Genomic DNA, 16445 nt, shown 5'->3' with positions numbered 1-16445 from the left:
CTGACCTTTTCAGAAAGAACTATTGAGGAAAATTTTCAAACCTATCTGTGCTTTAGCATTTACTCTTTGTGATATAAAGCTAACAATAGCTGACATTTATTGAACATTTACTATGTGCCAAGAACTGTACCAAAATTTTATATAATATATGAAAAATATATTTATGAAATATATATTATGAAATATACATATTATGAAAAGGTTCATACACACACACACTTAATTTAATGCTCACAATAGCCCCATATGACAAGTATTATCAACTTTAGTTAACAGATGAATGAATGACTAGAGGTCTGGAGAGGTAAGGAACTTTTCCAAGACCACAGAGCAAGAAAGTTGCAAACAGAGATGCAAACCCCACCATTCTGACGAGAGCTCATTCTGTGAGGCACCGCTCAATAGTCCCTGAAAAATATCATTAAACACTCCATTTCTAAAACGTGCATGGAGAGAAATTGTGATGAAAGGTTTACATCAGCATTCAGACCTTTAGTATAACAGATTTGCCTTTTGTTAGTTGTGTTAGGGTTCTCCAAAGATATAGAACCAATGGGACATGTGCCTGTTTGTGTATCTTTTTCTATCTCTGTCTCTTGGAAGGGCAGGGCAGGCTGGGGTGGAGTGATCCAACCTTCGTTCCTGAAGGGCCTGGGTCCGTGAGTGCCTGGACTGGGTTGTTGAAGTTTCCCATTGACTGTAATCACAGGCCATGGTGATACTAAGGAGTGCCTAGCGATCCCCTGTATTCCAGACTTATTATTCCTTACCTTCATCATGAAGTAGCAGCCCAATTCCCCTGGGAAACCCAGATCAATCACCGCAGCCAGCACAGTGAGGAGAACTCCCGTCTTTGTTAATTTGAGAAGCACAAAGAGCCTGAAGACCCTGAAGCGCTTTTAATTCAATGGAATCATTGTTGTGCCTCCAGGTAGAAACATTCCTCCCTTTGGAACTAAGGCTTTTAGATCAGTAGAGCAAAATAGTGCAGAAACAGGGAAAAAATTTTTACTAGTGGGTCACTAGGGGAAATAGGACAGGGTGCCACTCCCATTTCCGCCTCTAGATTCCACTGTGATGGAATAGTCCTTTGACATAAGTTGAGCTGCAACACTACCACTTCTATAAACTATGTTTCACTGGCTTTCAAATTCAGTCTTCTGTAAAATCACTCCAGCCCCATGGGCAGCCCTGTGTCTTGTGGAGGGAAAATAGATGTCTGATGATGAAAACGTCTGAAGGAATGTGGGAGTGAAGGCCACTGCTCTGTGTCCCGCACACACAAATGTAATTCCTTTTTGACTAGTGATAAGAAGGAGGAAATGCAGAAAGGTGACATAAATGAGGCAGCTAATGGCCCTTCTTGTAACTGAGCCTATAATTAAACACTCCCACAGAGCAGGCCCGTTTTATTCCCCTTCTGGCTTGGCTATTCTGGTCTTTTGCTGGACTACAGAGAATAGAAATCTGCATGAATGAGGATTTCTATCAGTTCATCAAACCAAGTGAAAATGTCTGTTTGTCATATAAAAGATAATGTCAGAAATCCATTTTTAGCTCCCTGTTGCTGTACTCATGTGTGAAATTACTCACAGGGGAAGATATATGCACGTAAAAGAACCCTCATTGGCCTTAGATGTGATTGGCTGCACAAATTATACTGCCAGATGAACTGGTTTTGCAAATCAAACAGAAGGCCTCATAAACTGAACTGGGATCGCAGTGAGGGGCACAGCCTTGCCCTGTGACAGTGTCAGGGCCTTGTTTGCTGCTTCTTTCCTTAACAACATGATGTTTGGAAGATAAGTTGTTCTCCAAGTATGTAAGTCTTTGCAATTTCTTGGTTTGCTGAAATAGATAGCAGGAGACCATTTGGCATTTTGACTGAGGCACTCATTGATTTATTTTCTGTCTTGATTAGATTAGCATGAAGTTGAGATTATTTTCTCTCTCCTCTGGAGAAGGAATGGGGAAGGAGGGATTGAGGTCAGTACTGTTGGTCTCTGGAAAAAACCGATTTTGGCGTTTGTCAGCAGATTGTGTGCCATGCCCACATTTGGTATTTTCCCATGCTATGACTTATGACTTAGAAGAAAGAAATAGTGCAATATTTAGCCAGAGAGATTTGGCCTTGGAATGAGGAAAAAAGAGAACAAGGAGGAAGAAGAAGAGGCAAAGGTAGGAGACAAAGCAACAACAGGGCAGTTCTAAAGAATTTGAAAAAGCTCTGGCCTCTCCAGGCAATTTATTTCCAGTTCAGTAAATGCAGAAGACAAACTCTTGCATTTTCAAGCCTCTTAATAATAATAAAAATGACCTTGTTAGTTTAGTGCAGAGCCAAAATTAGGAGGTCAGGCATCAACTTGTTTACGTTGGCATTTCGGTGGAGCCAGGTCTGTCTAGTCGCCTTGCCCTGAGTAGCAACTGGCTCAGACCCAGCAGCAATAAATCAGGAACGGGGGAGAGCCTTTCTTTGCAGGAACCCAACCAGGCCACGGCTAATCGCCTGCCCAGGCAGGACCAGCCTCTCCTGTGCTTCTGCCCCCACCATGGCACTCCCAGGTTCAAGGTATGACCCACAACCCACGGAGACACACACAGCAGCTGAGAGATGAGTTGTCGTTGGTGAGCTGTGAGGACAGCTTCCACCCCAGGACACCCAGCAGATTGGTCGCTGCCCAAAGGGTCCACCCTTCAATTCACGCATCAAGTGGGAACCCAAGAGACCCTGGACTCCCCTTTTAGTTATAAAAGCCAATTTTCTCAACCTATAATATTTGGATTTATTTATTTATTTTTTTAAATGTTTTATTTATTTTTAGGGGAGAGAGAGTGAGAGAGATAGCATGAGCAGGGGAGGGTCAGAGAGAGAGGGAGACACAGACTGAAACAGGCTCCAGGCTCTGAGCTGGCAGTCAGCACAGAGCCCGACGCGGGGCTCGAACCCACGAACCGCGAGATCATGACCTAAGCGAAAGTCAGACGCTTAACCGACTAAGCCACCCAGGCGCCCCTATAATATTTGGATTTAAAAACTTGACTATGGCAGCATTGTATTTCATTGCAATTCACTCATAACTAGCATTTTGCATTGCTTAGTCACTGGTGAATCTTTAAACTAGTGTGGAACCTAGAACCTCCAAACTGTGTAATCTGGTTTTCTGTTGGGAACAAAATGGGCTGTTTTATTTGTTCTCAGTCTAGAATCATGATTAGAGGTGCAAGTTGATCTAACTTTATATGTGCATTTTATATCATAGAGTATAGAAGTACAGGGGAAAGTATACTGTTCTACATTGCAGATCATTCAGGAGGTTTTCACAAAGTTAAAAGTCTCATTTTTCCCAGGCATGACTTTCTGCTGAAATTCCCAGGCCATCTCCCTACATGGAAATTCTTCCTGACAGCTTTTGAACCTCACACCAGCCTGTGTTGTCTAACCTTGGGAATGGCCAGTCAGTGCCCTTTATTGTTCCACTTACCCCTGGTTGCATTGACTTCTGAAGCAACTAAGTTTGCACATTCCCAGACTACCTTCCTAGGTATTTTCTGCTAAAAAGCTAAAAATGTGGAAAGGTTTAATTACATTTGTATCTGTTTAAAATAATAAACTTGGGGGCGCCTGTGTGGCTCAGTTGGGTAAGCATCTGACCCTTGATTTTGGATCAGGTCATAATCTCACAGTCGTGACATTGAGCCCTTGATTGGGCTCCAGGCTGAACATGGAGCCTGCTTGGGATTCTCTCTCTCCCTCTCTGTCTCTGCTTCTCCTCCCCCACCCCCCTCCCCCGTCCCTCAAAATAAATAAATACACTTTAAAAAAAGAATAAACTTAAATAAGAACTAGAAAGGAAGTCATTATTGTAGCCATATATCTTTGGTTATCCTTTGTATATGTGAAAAGCCATGTGTAAGGACACTTAGAAATATCCTTGAATATATCTGTAAGCAGCTTCCTTAAGCAGTTCCAAACCACTTTCAACTCTTACCATTATCATGCTTCCAAATGGAATGCCTCTTTCAACAGCAGACTTGCATCCAGCTGGGGCAAGACAACAGGTCTTTTCAAATTTTAGCGGGGTGCCTGGGTGGCTCAGCTGGTTGGGTGTCTGACTTTGGCTCAGGTCATGATCTCACGGTTTGTGGGTTCAAGCCCATGCGTAGGGCTCTGTGCTGACAGCTAGCTTGGAGCCTGCAGCCTGTTTTGGATTCTATGTCTCCGTCTCTTTTTGACCCTCCCCTGCACAGCTGCCTCTCTCTCTCAGAAATAAATAAAACATTAAAAAAAATTTAAATAAATAAATAAATAAATTTTAGCAATCCCTTTGAGATAAGGCATGACCTGACATATTGGTATTTCCTCCCTCTGTATTTTATAGATAGCCTTGGGAACACATGAGGGTTTGAAAATGTTGTCCTTTGCTCACTGACCACACATGAGGAGGCTTCAGGAATAGTGTTCTCTCACCCACTCAGCTTCTTTCAAGCAAAATTCCCAAGGCAGGTCCTATCAGGTCAACAGTAATGGCTCACAGGGGTGTGTGTGTGTGTGTGTGTGTGCGCGCGCGCATGCGCACGCACAAAAAATGAGAGACGTAGAGAGAAAGAATACATGCTGGGTGGATAATTTAGAAAAGAATTACTACTTTTTAGGGTTTCCAGTTATACGCAGCCCTCTTTCTTCCTGGCTGTTGAGAAATTTTCTTTACCTGTATCTCTTTTCTTTCTAGTTTGGCCTTATTTTCTCCCTCCATCCAGGTGAATTTCTCTGAGGTTCCGTGGCTCTCCAAGTTAGATCTAAATTGGATCTAAATTTAAATCTCCTTTTTTTGTCAGATAACTCCAGGAGCTTTACCCAAATCTCATTTCCCTGGACCCCAGTTTCCTAGGAAACCTCACTAGCTACTCTTTTCCAGGTCTTTCTTCTACAAATCACAAGTGACACATATTCATTTTTCCACTGAATCTTTGTTTTTTCCTGAAGCTAGAAGTGCCGCACATCTCCCTGTAAGAACTAAAAGAATCTTTTAGCTTTGCATTATCTATTAAATAAAAATTAGTTCTGATCATCTATAGGCCCAAGTGCAGTCATTGAGCAAAAATGACCAGAGCTCCACATCAGGAACCTTACAGAAGCCACCTTACATAGAAGCATGCACCGTAAGTGCACTCCCCAGGAAAGAAGGAAAAGGCAGGCCCGTTATATAGAAAAGGTTGGTTACATTAATTCAGTAAAAGTAGAGCTTCAGTCCAGAGTCTCTTCATCCTTGAAACCTTATGCCTCTCAGAGGATTGCCCATGTTCTTCTCTGCTCACCCCTGCCATCTTTTTGGTCAAGCTGAAAAAGGAAAGATGCTCTTGAAAATTGCCATCTTCCTCACCTATTCTAGTTGGTATATTTATAAATGTACTTTGAAATGGCTTTCAAACCATGTGGTTTTCTACTAGTATAGACCTAAGACGCATTAGAGTCATTAGTTAATTAAAACTCTGCTTAGATGTTTAATACCACAGCCAAAATGAAAATTTATTGTTGAAGGTCCCATTAGCTGAATAGTATTCATACTGAGATGCCAGCTGGCTGGAAGTAGGTTTAATCCCTAGTTGTAGGTTGAGTAACTTTGTACAGTTTTACCATCAGTCTTCTAAGCCACCCCCTTCTGGACAATGGCTTGTGTCCCAGTCAAACTGCTTTAAGCAACACACGGGCATTCTCGTGGTATACCATGAGTGCTTTCTGACCCTTGTTAGTGCAGAGACACAGCAGGATGGGAAAAAGACAGCAGCAAAGTAAACACTGTGTGCAGCACAAGGACTTTGTTGCAGGCCCATCCTTTCTCAGCTTCTCAATGCTCCAGGTCAGATAAAATGCAAATGAAAGTGTGTCTGCAGCACAGAAAATAAAGCATCTTCTGCTGGGTTGCAGCTGGCTGAGGGAGGACCACAAAGTACACTTGAGACAGCAGCCTGTGCTCTTCAATGGGGACAGCAAGCCTCCCCTGAACCTTGCCCTGTGTGTAACTCGCAGATGGCTTTCAGGCCTCCTCTGGTGCCCAGGGCAGTCCTAGTTCTCTTCGCCTAGGCAACTAGGCATGAGTATTTCTTTGCAGCAAATGAGTTAAGCAGCCTAGAATATACAGAATCTTTGTCTGACTGATTGGTTTCTTTAAAAGAATGTTGTCTCAGGATCCGTGTAGCATCCAAACCTGGGAATCAGCCTGTTAGGTACCCCCTAATCCATTTTCTTTTTTCTGTCAATCTATAAAGAGAAAAAAAAATGAACTTTTTTCTTACTTTTAACCTTTGTCATTGTTTCTAATACTCAGTATTTATCCAGATTAATCATAATGCACGTCTTTCCGTTCTCGTTTTGGGCTTGTGTGCTAAATGAGACTTCCTCTACTGTCTATTAATAAAATTTCTTGGGTGCCTTCCAAGGTGCCTCTGTCATATAAAATCCCATGCTATCTCTATTTTGAACAATTTTAGGATGAATTCTGCATGAATTAAATGGAAATGCTTTGAAAGTAAAATACACACTGTCGTTCTAAAGCTGTGTCCCAGGAAAACTCTGTGGAAGGGATTTATCACTCCACTTGATGGCTCCATGTGCAAAAAAGGGATGATTTGCGTGCTTGTTCCCACAAAGGCAGAAGCATCAGCTCTACAAAGAGGAATGTTTAAGTATTTGTCACATGGATCAAATCAGACTGGGAAACAGAAACCGGAAGTTGAGAGGAATTCGAATCCTTCTTGCAGGATACCCTGTGTGAGATCCTTTCCTGTCCCTCCCCTGCATTGCCAAGTTTTTTCCACCCCAAGTCTATGAAACCTTTTGTGCTAGTCCACCGATCAGCAGCTCCCCCTCCTCTATGCAGACTCTTGCATTGTCCCTCCCAAATAGTTGTCTTATTGCTCTCCCCCGACTGACCCCAGATTTGAAGATGACTTTTGGAGTTAATGATTAAGTATCAATCCTATGACTTCCCTTTCAACGAGTTTCGGCTAGCCATTTTATGCATGAGAGATGACACTGGAAAGGCACCTGGGTGGATCAGTTGGTTGAGCATCCAACTCTTGATTTCGGCTCAGGTCATGATGTCACGGTTTGTGAGATAGAGCTCTGTGTCAGATGCTGTGTACTGACAGTGCAGAGTCTGCTTGGGACTCTGTCTCCCTCGCTGCTCTCTCTCACCCTCTCTTCTCTTCAAGAAAAAAAGAAAAGGACATTGGATTATCAAGTTTAAAGTTAAAAAAATGTGAAGTAGACCACTGGAAAAAGCTGGCTTTTTATTGTTTGTTTCTTTACTCTGACACTTTAATCAATGAATAATTAAATTCATTCATTGATTCAAATAAAAACAAAAGAACAAATAACACTTAGTGGGTGCCTATACTGTGCCAGGCTCTCCACTAGACACTGGTCAAGAAAGACACAGCCCCATAGTTAAGGGAGAAAGGCAATTAAATCAATGATTACATAAGAGGGTTACATATATGATCATTGAATATAAGATAATGCTGTAAACAATAATGACAAAACAGTAGTATGAACTGAATGTTTGTTGCAAGGCAGGCATCAGATAAGTGCTTTATATGCTTTATCTAGTTTAATCTTTACAGCCACTCTATATGGCTGGTACAATTATTATCCCCACTTTACTGATAAGGAAACTTGGACCTGAGAGGGTTAACATACCTGTCCAAAATGAAGCTAGAAAGTTGCAGAGCTAGGATTGGAATCCAGTCTGTGGTTAGAAAGCAGTTCTAACCTCAGAGGTCCCTTTGATAATCTCTCGCCTCCGTCTGCCGCAGAAGAGGCCAGCTCACACCTGAGACCTGCAAGGCTCTTCACTTGAAACTAGGGACACACGAGTGGAGTTTGAAAATGGAAGTCATTAGCAAAATATTTGGAGTGATTATAAAGTTGGGAACAAACCAATTTCAGGTAAAGACTGCAGCTCTCGAATGTAGAATTTCAGGAAGCAAGTTTGGGGGTAAATAAGTTCTCTGAGATCACCTACAACAGTCCTGAGTGGTCTTCTTTTCCTCCCATTTCATTTTGCCAACAAATTTGTGAATCAAAGAATAAAGCACATTTCTTTTCCTTGGGAAAAACAGAATTGATTATTTTAAGTTAATTAAGTGAAGCTGTTACAAGCTGAGTCTAGTCTATAAATCCATCTGAGGAGGGATTATGATATGGTTTAAACATGAAGCATAAAGGAATTAAAAGACAGAGTGAGGAAAGATCTAGGAAGACAATCAGAAAACGGTCTGGGAGCACCTGGTGGCTCAGTCGGTTAAGCATCTGACTTCTGCTCAGGTCATGATCTTGAAGTTCAGGAGTTCAACCCCCGTGTCTGGCTCTGCACTGACAGCTCGAAGCCTGGAGCCTGCGTCAGACTCTGTGTCTCCCTCTCTTTCTGCCTCTCCCCCACGTGCACTCTCTCTCAAAATAAATAAATAAATAAACATTTTTTTAAAAAGAAAAGAAAATGGTCTGTAATCTTAGCTACCTTGGTGTTGCTAAAGAGAGAGAGAAGGAGGGGCGTGGACGAAAGGAGGGAAACAGAAGGAGGAGGAGGAGGAGACGGAGAAGGGAAGGAAGGAGGAAGAGGCGAGGAAGAACAATAGCAGGGAGGAGGAAAAGTTGAAACAAGAAGAAAAAGCCACCACTGTAGCAGGTGGTTTCAGCTCTTAGCCTGAGGGCTGTCTTCCAGGAGCCATTTTCCTGACTGACTTTTCTCTTGTAGCTGCCTTTTAAGGCTACAACTTGCCTTGCAACTTACTTTATAGACTCTCTGGATCCTCTTCCTGTTCTTCTCCCGGCTTCCAATTAATTTTTGTATTTTTGCCAGTTTTTAGGTTTTTTTAGAGTATGAGCATTAATAATAAAATAGGAAATTCAATCAATTGGTCTTTTGTTGATGAATTGCATACAGTCCATGGTCAAGGAGGCAACAATAGTTCTGGACTAAAATGAGGTTTGGCATTCACAGCCACCTTGTGTTTTGTCTGCCAGTACCTCTGTGTCTCCACTGAGACAATTAAGTCCTCAACCGTATGTTTTCATTTCTCTTTCCCCAGCGTATAGTTTCATGTGTGATATAGAAGGGCATACAAAAAACTTAGCTGAACAAATGAAGGAAGGAAGGAATCAAACAGAAAGGGCCACACCTGTATTGTTACCTTCCTCTTCCCCCATAATTACTCAAACTACTTCCAGTGTTGCTCCTCAAGAAGGTCCAGAAGTTGTAATTTTTCAAAAGCATATATAAATTCTCGGGCACTTGTATATGCGTGTATTTTCTTTTTTTCTCTCAAATCGCTATGAATTGGCAAGCAAATACTTTAGGAAGCACGATGCTACATAAACAGGATGATGCTTGCTTGTTTCCAGATTAGTAGAGCAAGAATGGAATGCTATAGTGTTTTTTCCCATCCAAGGATAATCTATTCTTGCAAAGAGAGTTACAAAAGTCAATAACCATTCCTACGGGGAAGACAAATAGTGTCTGAATCAGATTAAGGCACAATAAGAGTGCCCGACACAGTTATGCCGGGAAGGAGTTTGGTATTTATGGCTTCATTACAACCTTAAATGGAATATCTCTATTTCTTCTGGGTTTAATGAAGCCACAAACAACCGCTTTGTTGAGTGATGTTGGAGTTTGGGGGTTTTTTGTGGTTTTTTTGTTTGTTTTGGGGGGTACTTTTTTGCTTTTAATTTGACTTATTTTAATTTGTGCTTAACTAGCTCTCTAACATCAGGTACTCAGACTGGCACTTTAGGGACAATTAGCTAAGTGTTCCTCTGTGTTCACCACAGAGCCGAGGAAAAAGATAAGGAGAATCAATAAGACCAAGCCAGTTTAGGAAGAGAACATTCACTCTCCATCAAGAGCATTGGCCACCTCATCAAGCTGCCCGGTCCGGGAGAGAATGCTCTGCCCTCCTCCCTCTGTGCCTCATTAATGTGGAAATGGTTCTGCTCTGACTGCTCAGTGACTTTGCTGTCGTGTTACCCAGTTTTCAGGACTGTACCTCCTGTCCTTCTTCACCATCCTCATCGGGCTGGTGCTCTACTCCTCCACCTCCACGTACATAGCCCAGGACCCCCGAGTGTACAAGCAGTTCCGCAATCCCTCGGGACCCGTTGTGGACTTACCTGCCACAGCTCAGGTGGAGCCTTCGGTCACCTACACCAGCCTGGGCCAGGAGACTGAAGAGGAGCCCCATGTTCGCGTGGCCTAGGGCGAGGCCCTCCCTGCCCGCTGCGGTCAACTCAGCGGCCGTGCGTTCGCCCTTCATCTCTGTATTGTACATAGAGAAAGGTATTTATTAGGTGCGGTTTACACAGGTGGACTGCAAGGTAGCAAATCTGAAAGCCTGTAAAAGGCAGGAGCTGAACATCGCCGCAGATATGGGCTCCGATCCACCTGACTTAGAGAGATGCTTAGCTAGTGTGTATCCTGATCACAACCCTCCTGCATTAATTACTGTGAAAACTTTTGAATTAAAAGCAAGTATTATTATTTGTATTATTATTGTTACTGTTATTACACTAACTTTCAGGAGACTGTTTTGTACTCCTGATGAGAACTATTGCCAGACCCACATGTAGTTAACACAAATCCCACTTTTCTATGGCAAGTCACTTTTTAAGAATCATACTTTATTTTTTTGCACAGTCTATATGAGAGCTGCGTGCCACAGGAGCTCCACCCCTGAGAAGTTTCCTTATCCTAGGGACCTGGTGGCTAATGGTTTCCTCTGTTACCCGTTGGATTGCCTGCTCAATAAGTATTTTGTGCTGTGACCCTTGTGGGGAGGGGCAACTGACCATATAATTCTCTATTCTAGGAATAGATATAAAACAAACACTTTAGCCTTTTTATATTTCAATCTCTGACTACTCCAGGCCATTGCCTTTCTGTTGTGCCACGTGATTCTGCTAACGAAGTCCCTGAAATAACCGGGTAAGAAATGTTTCATTCCTGTGGCTTATAGGAAACCCTAGAAATAATATCATGTGTGTTTAGGGTAATATGTATACATCTACATATTTTAAATCTTTCTGCCCCTCCCTATATCCTCTCTTCCAAAAATGTATTGATTTTACCTTTAATTCCTAGATTTTTTTGAGTGATAATATGGAAATTGTTCAAGGCATTGGATAAAGCCATGGCCCTCTGCCCTCTTCATTGGGTGACACCCTTTTTAAAATATTACCGGCATGGAAATTACATTTATCGTGGAGTATCTCTGGTTGTGTAGCCTCCCAACAAGGTCAAGGTGCTGATGTGGAGCTCTCTGACAATAGCTTGATTGATTTGACCATTTGGTAGCGATAAAGATGTCGTGAATGAAAAAGTTTGGCATTTGGGTTGTATCAGGCATCCCTTCAATAGCAGAATACAGCAACACCATATTCTTAGGGATACAGAGAATATTGTAGGACCCTGATAAGGCTTTGAGGGAATATGTCACTATTCTAATTTTGTTGCCCTTAAAGTAGCTCTTTTTTCAAACACGTAGACACAAAAATCAAGAAACACTATAGACCTCTACAGTTTGGAATAGATTCTATGTGTCAGTACGTGAAATACTCTTTAAGTCTGCCTGGCTTCAATATCATTCAAAAAGATACGCGACGGAGGACAGGGTTTGTAAAGGGGAAATAAATGCTTATGAAACTGTGGGCAATTCACATCAGTACATCTTAGGCAAACAAAGCAAAACGCCAGAGGGGTGCCTCTAAGGAGGACGGGTTGCAGCGCAGTCAGGATTCCAGTACACCCTGCACAAGGCCTAACTACTAGGCAGGCAAACGCGCCCCCTGCCGGCAGTTCAGCACCAGGCGGCCCCTCTGTCTGCCTTCTACCCGGAGGGTGTACTCCTGCCCTTGGAGATGGCGAAGAAAAACTATCTCCTCGGATATGCAGATTTTATGGCCATCTCTGTTCAGCCCCCTCAGAAATACGTTTTATTTTTGGAAAAAAAAATATCAATGTTAAAGTTATATCAAGTCAAAACAACTTGCCAATGTCTGCTCTCTGCTACCTTTTAAACCAATTAAATACCTTTCTCTGAATATTTTGTCCATTCAGATCTGAAGACCTTTGAAGACTGTGGTTTTATTTTTGTGTTTACATTCCTTTGGTTGGCATAATTTGCTTGATTTATTGCATTTTTAGTATTTATTTTAAAGCCAAATGTTTTAGTGTTTTTTATTCATTTTTTTATGACACTAATTCGTAGACACTTAGTAAAGTCTTATGAGAAATAAGTGGATGAAAATATTCCAAGTCGACTCAGTGGACTGGGAATTTTTTTAAAAACTTAAATTTCAAAAAGGTTTGCGACCAACGGATGGCTATAAGTAGCCATCTGGATTATTTTCTAGGATATTTTAGTTGACTCCATTGTATGGAAATCAAGTGTGAATGTTAAGGTGAACTCACTGTATACACTTTATCATCCAGTGTCCTTGTGCACAAGACTTTCATGTCACTGGGGTCCTTCACTGTGTTGGTTCGTCTCCATTTAGAAAGGCTGATAACATATTGAACCATCCGAGATCAGGAGTTCCAGATCGGCCCTTCGGAAAACAAAAGAAAATAGCAAAGAACAAATGTAACTACACTGGTCGGTCCTTCAGGAGTGGGGCGGGAAGCGTGAGTAGAACATTAACTCTAGTTGTTTTCATTTCTGAAATATCATAACCTCAGTAGACACCAGCAAAAATCTCAGCTTTCTGACCCACCACGCACTCCTCCACAAGTGAGATTTCAGCAGCTTGTATAGAATTGGCTTGGGTAGGCAGACCACAGCTCCCCGTCACCCCGCCAGCGCTCGCGAAAAGTGCTTGTTCTCACTTCCTCGATGAAAACTTGCACTGGGGACAGCGCTTGCCTCGGTCACACAGCTCCAAACTCTGGACTACACAACCAGGTAGACCAAGCAATGGAAACATTTGCACCACTGTGTCCCATGAAAATGTTTCAATGTTTAGTTTAGATATTGCTAACTCGTGCTATTAACCTTTTGACAAGCTTGTAGTATTGTTTGTTTTGGGTTTGTTTTTGAGTTAATAACCATTTAGTAGTCCCCGGCTAGCTCCCAGTACAGATTTTACCCCATGGGTAGGATTCTATTGTCAGGCCACATAACAAAGCACACTAATCCAGACACTGCAAATGGAAAATAAGAACCAAAAAGGAAATTTACACCGATAAGTTGAACAAACTTTCCATTTTTGATATTTGCATGCTCCCCTATGGACTGGCTGTGGCAATGTAATGCCTGTATAATGTTTTCAAATAAAAATAAATGCTTTATGAAAGCACTGAGTTCTTGGTTTTCTTGAGTGTTTGCCTGCGCTATGACAACCACGGAAGGAGCTCCCAGGGGATGCCAGAAATAGCTATGAGAGTAGATAACAGGGCACATGTCAAAATAAAAACCAGAAAGAAAATATTTCCAAATTAGGAAGGGCTCGGTTGGTGTCAGAGCTGGGGCTTTGAAAAGCCACAGTGAGCACGTTTGTAATTTGCAAAATTAATTATTTACCTGCGTACTTAAGAAGGTGCTGGGAGCTATAGCCTCCACGTCCACGTTTAAAACACACATAGAACAGTATCAACTTCCCCCAATAATCAGTTTCTTATAAAGGACAAAGTTCTGTGTGTCCTTCCCTTGGCACAATGCCAGACTTAAGAGATGAGCACTCTTCCAGAACACAGCGTTTGTTAAGCAGGACTGTTTGTGTCTCTACTCTGGGCTGACACAGTATCTTGTCATTGTCCCTCATCCACTAACTGTAGCCACCAGCAACCCCTTAAGTGCTTCAGGATGATGTATATATAAATTCACGTGCTCTTGTCATGTATGTTCACAATCAGATCTCAGAAATCAAAGAGCTGCAAAGACTGTGTATGTGAGTTCTATATTAAAATAGTTTTAAAAGAAAAACATCCATCTTTTTAGGATAACAGGAATAGCCGCACCCTGATCCTTTTAAAGTATTCTTTTTTAAAAATGTTTATTTATTTTTGAGGGAGAGAGAGAGACAGAACATGAGTAGAGGAGGGGCAGAGAGAGAGGGAGACACAGAATCTGAAGCAGGCTCCAGGCTCTGAAGCTGTCAGCTCAGGGCTCAAACTCAAGAACCATGAGATCATGACCTGAGCCAAAGTCAGACACTTAACCAACTGAGCCACCCACGCACCTCCCTTTTAAAGCATTGTTAAGTTGAGTGAGAGTCATTATGATCCTCCTTTATAAATAGAAAAGTTTGTACTTACACAATTTGCTTCAAAAATGTGACTTAGTTTTAAAAAAAAGTTTTTTCCTTGAAAAATGTAAATATTTCTCTAATGTGTTGTTTATTTAGGAGTCTTTTCATCAAAGATGAAATACATTTGAATTTCAAGCCAGCTTATGTCCAAATGCCCAGCAATTCAAAATTACTGGAGCCCAAAGAGTATACATGATAAATGCATACAACATGGATACTCTGTCTCCCCAGTGAGTTATAATATTCTTAAGAGAAAGAATTCGGTTTTCTAAATGCTTGGAAGTTCTTGCAAAGGTAAGATAAGGCAGCACTTGGATGATTTTCGTGACTATTAGCATGAAGAAAAAAGAGAAACAACTAAAATTCAGCAGGAGAGCTGCAATATACTATATTGTTTTGATGGTGCATAGGAAAACAAATTGTAATATCGAAATAACAGGATCTGAAACCAAATCCATTTCAGGCCTAGCAAAACATCTTGCACAGGGAAGGCACTTGTACATTTTTTTTAATGGAATCTAACTTCTTCACCAAAATAGAAAATACAAGAGTAAGATTTCTATTACAAAATGTTCCCTTTTCTACTACTTGAGTACTTTTTTCTATAAAATTCCTGTTCTTAGAAGGGAAGAAATCACTGGTCCACTTAAATGCACCATTTTAGGGTGTTTTTTACAAACCCTTAAAATGTTTACCCCTTCGGGTGGGCCCCAGGATAAAAAAAAAAAAAAAAAGCAACACAGCAAAGTGAAGTTCTTTTTTTACTTGCAAATAGTGTTTTGGAATTTATAACACTGCTTCCTAATTATGCACAGCGATCTTTCTTTTTTCCTTCCTTTCTTCCTTTTTCTTTGATTTCTTTTTTCTTTTTTTCTTTTTCTGGCTTTTTCTTTCTGCAAGAATAAACAGAGAGATTGCTACGGACCACCCTAGGCAGTGTCTCTGCCCTTTATCCTCTCTGTGGTCAAAAATGTTTAATTCGAAAAAATTATAATACAGCTGGGAAATCGTGCACCTACCAGATGGCCTTACATCAAGGCCTGAAAGGACAAGCCATTGTGTGTCACTTTTCAGACAGCCAGACAAGGCGCGTCCAAACACTACTGCAGCCTGATTAACAGGGAAAACTAATGATCAGAGGGAGCAGGTCTCTGGGAATAGACTAAAATTAGGGGCTTCCATCTGGATAGACAAAGGCCTGGTGTGGGTAAGACTAAAATCTATCAAATGAGCTTGTTCACCAGGCATCACCATTAGAGCTGGAGACAATCCCATAATGCTTGAAGGATAATTTCAGGATAGATAAAGATAAATATTACTTTACACAATGGGGAGTAATCTTCCTGAACTCATTACCTCAAAGTGATACGTTAAGTCACCTAATAGATGGAAGAGCTACAATAAGGCATTAAGTAGGCTGTGTAATTCATTATCCAATCTGTTAACGCTTTCATGAGTGAAAGCAGACACTATTAATAATTATGCCTAGACAATAGGTATTGGATCCAGTGTGTCCCAGGCAGACCTGAATGTGTGTTCACCCCGGCTTTAAGAGATAACACCCGCACGTCCCTCACTGTGGGAAGCTGGCAGCGTGGTGGATAGCCATGTCTTTTTGCCACTAGATGTCACTGTCTAAGGTAAAACTCCAGGGTGAAGCCCACCACCTTCCCCGGGATGGCGAGGGTGTTCCTGGGTCCCCATTCCTAGAGGGCGGCACTGGCCAGGGGCCCCAGCTGACTGTTCAGGCCTCCTCCTTGGAAACATCTGTGGCCAGGGGTGGTGGAGAGGTGAGATGAGTTCAATCGTACCATCTCCAACATCTTCACCCCTTCTTCATTGCTAACTATATAAAGTAAAAGAGCAATAAAGAAACACACAAGGACTAAAGGAGGCAGTACTGCCGGAATTATTCACAAGAAATTACATTAGAAGCTGACATGCCCATATGTTTCAAGAAGTGCTCAATGACAAATAAATGCATGCATGAATGAACGCATACTCCTCATGGGAGGAAGAGGTAGATTCCCAGGTCCTGAAGAACAGATGCCTTGCGGCAGTGGATCAGAACCCTTCAGCTGTCTGGCACCAACAAGTTCTCCAACGGTGTCCACAGATATTATTTTTGTCATGTTTTAGAAAG

General features: G+C 41.8%; 1 protein-coding gene across 1 annotated transcript in view; it reads left to right on the top strand.

Annotated features, from left to right (window-relative positions):
- Positions 1 to 13331, top strand: part of SLC35F1 (solute carrier family 35 member F1) — a 177322-nt gene extending 163991 nt beyond the window's left edge. Inside the window, exon 10 of the mRNA XM_077755982.1 lies at positions 10033 to 13331. Coding sequence (XP_077612108.1) covers positions 10033 to 10257 — 225 coding nt within the window. The 3' untranslated portion in view covers positions 10258 to 13331. The remainder of the gene's footprint in view (positions 1 to 10032) is intronic.
- Positions 13332 to 16445: the final 3114 nt, after the last annotated feature.

Source organism: Crocuta crocuta, unplaced genomic scaffold, assembly GCF_008692635.1.
Source record: "Crocuta crocuta isolate KB4526 unplaced genomic scaffold, BGI_CrCroc_1.0 scaffold772, whole genome shotgun sequence".
NCBI lineage: Eukaryota > Metazoa > Chordata > Mammalia > Carnivora > Hyaenidae > Crocuta > Crocuta crocuta.
Note: the sequence above shows the minus strand (reverse complement) of the source record. Positions and strands in the feature narration are given on the sequence as shown.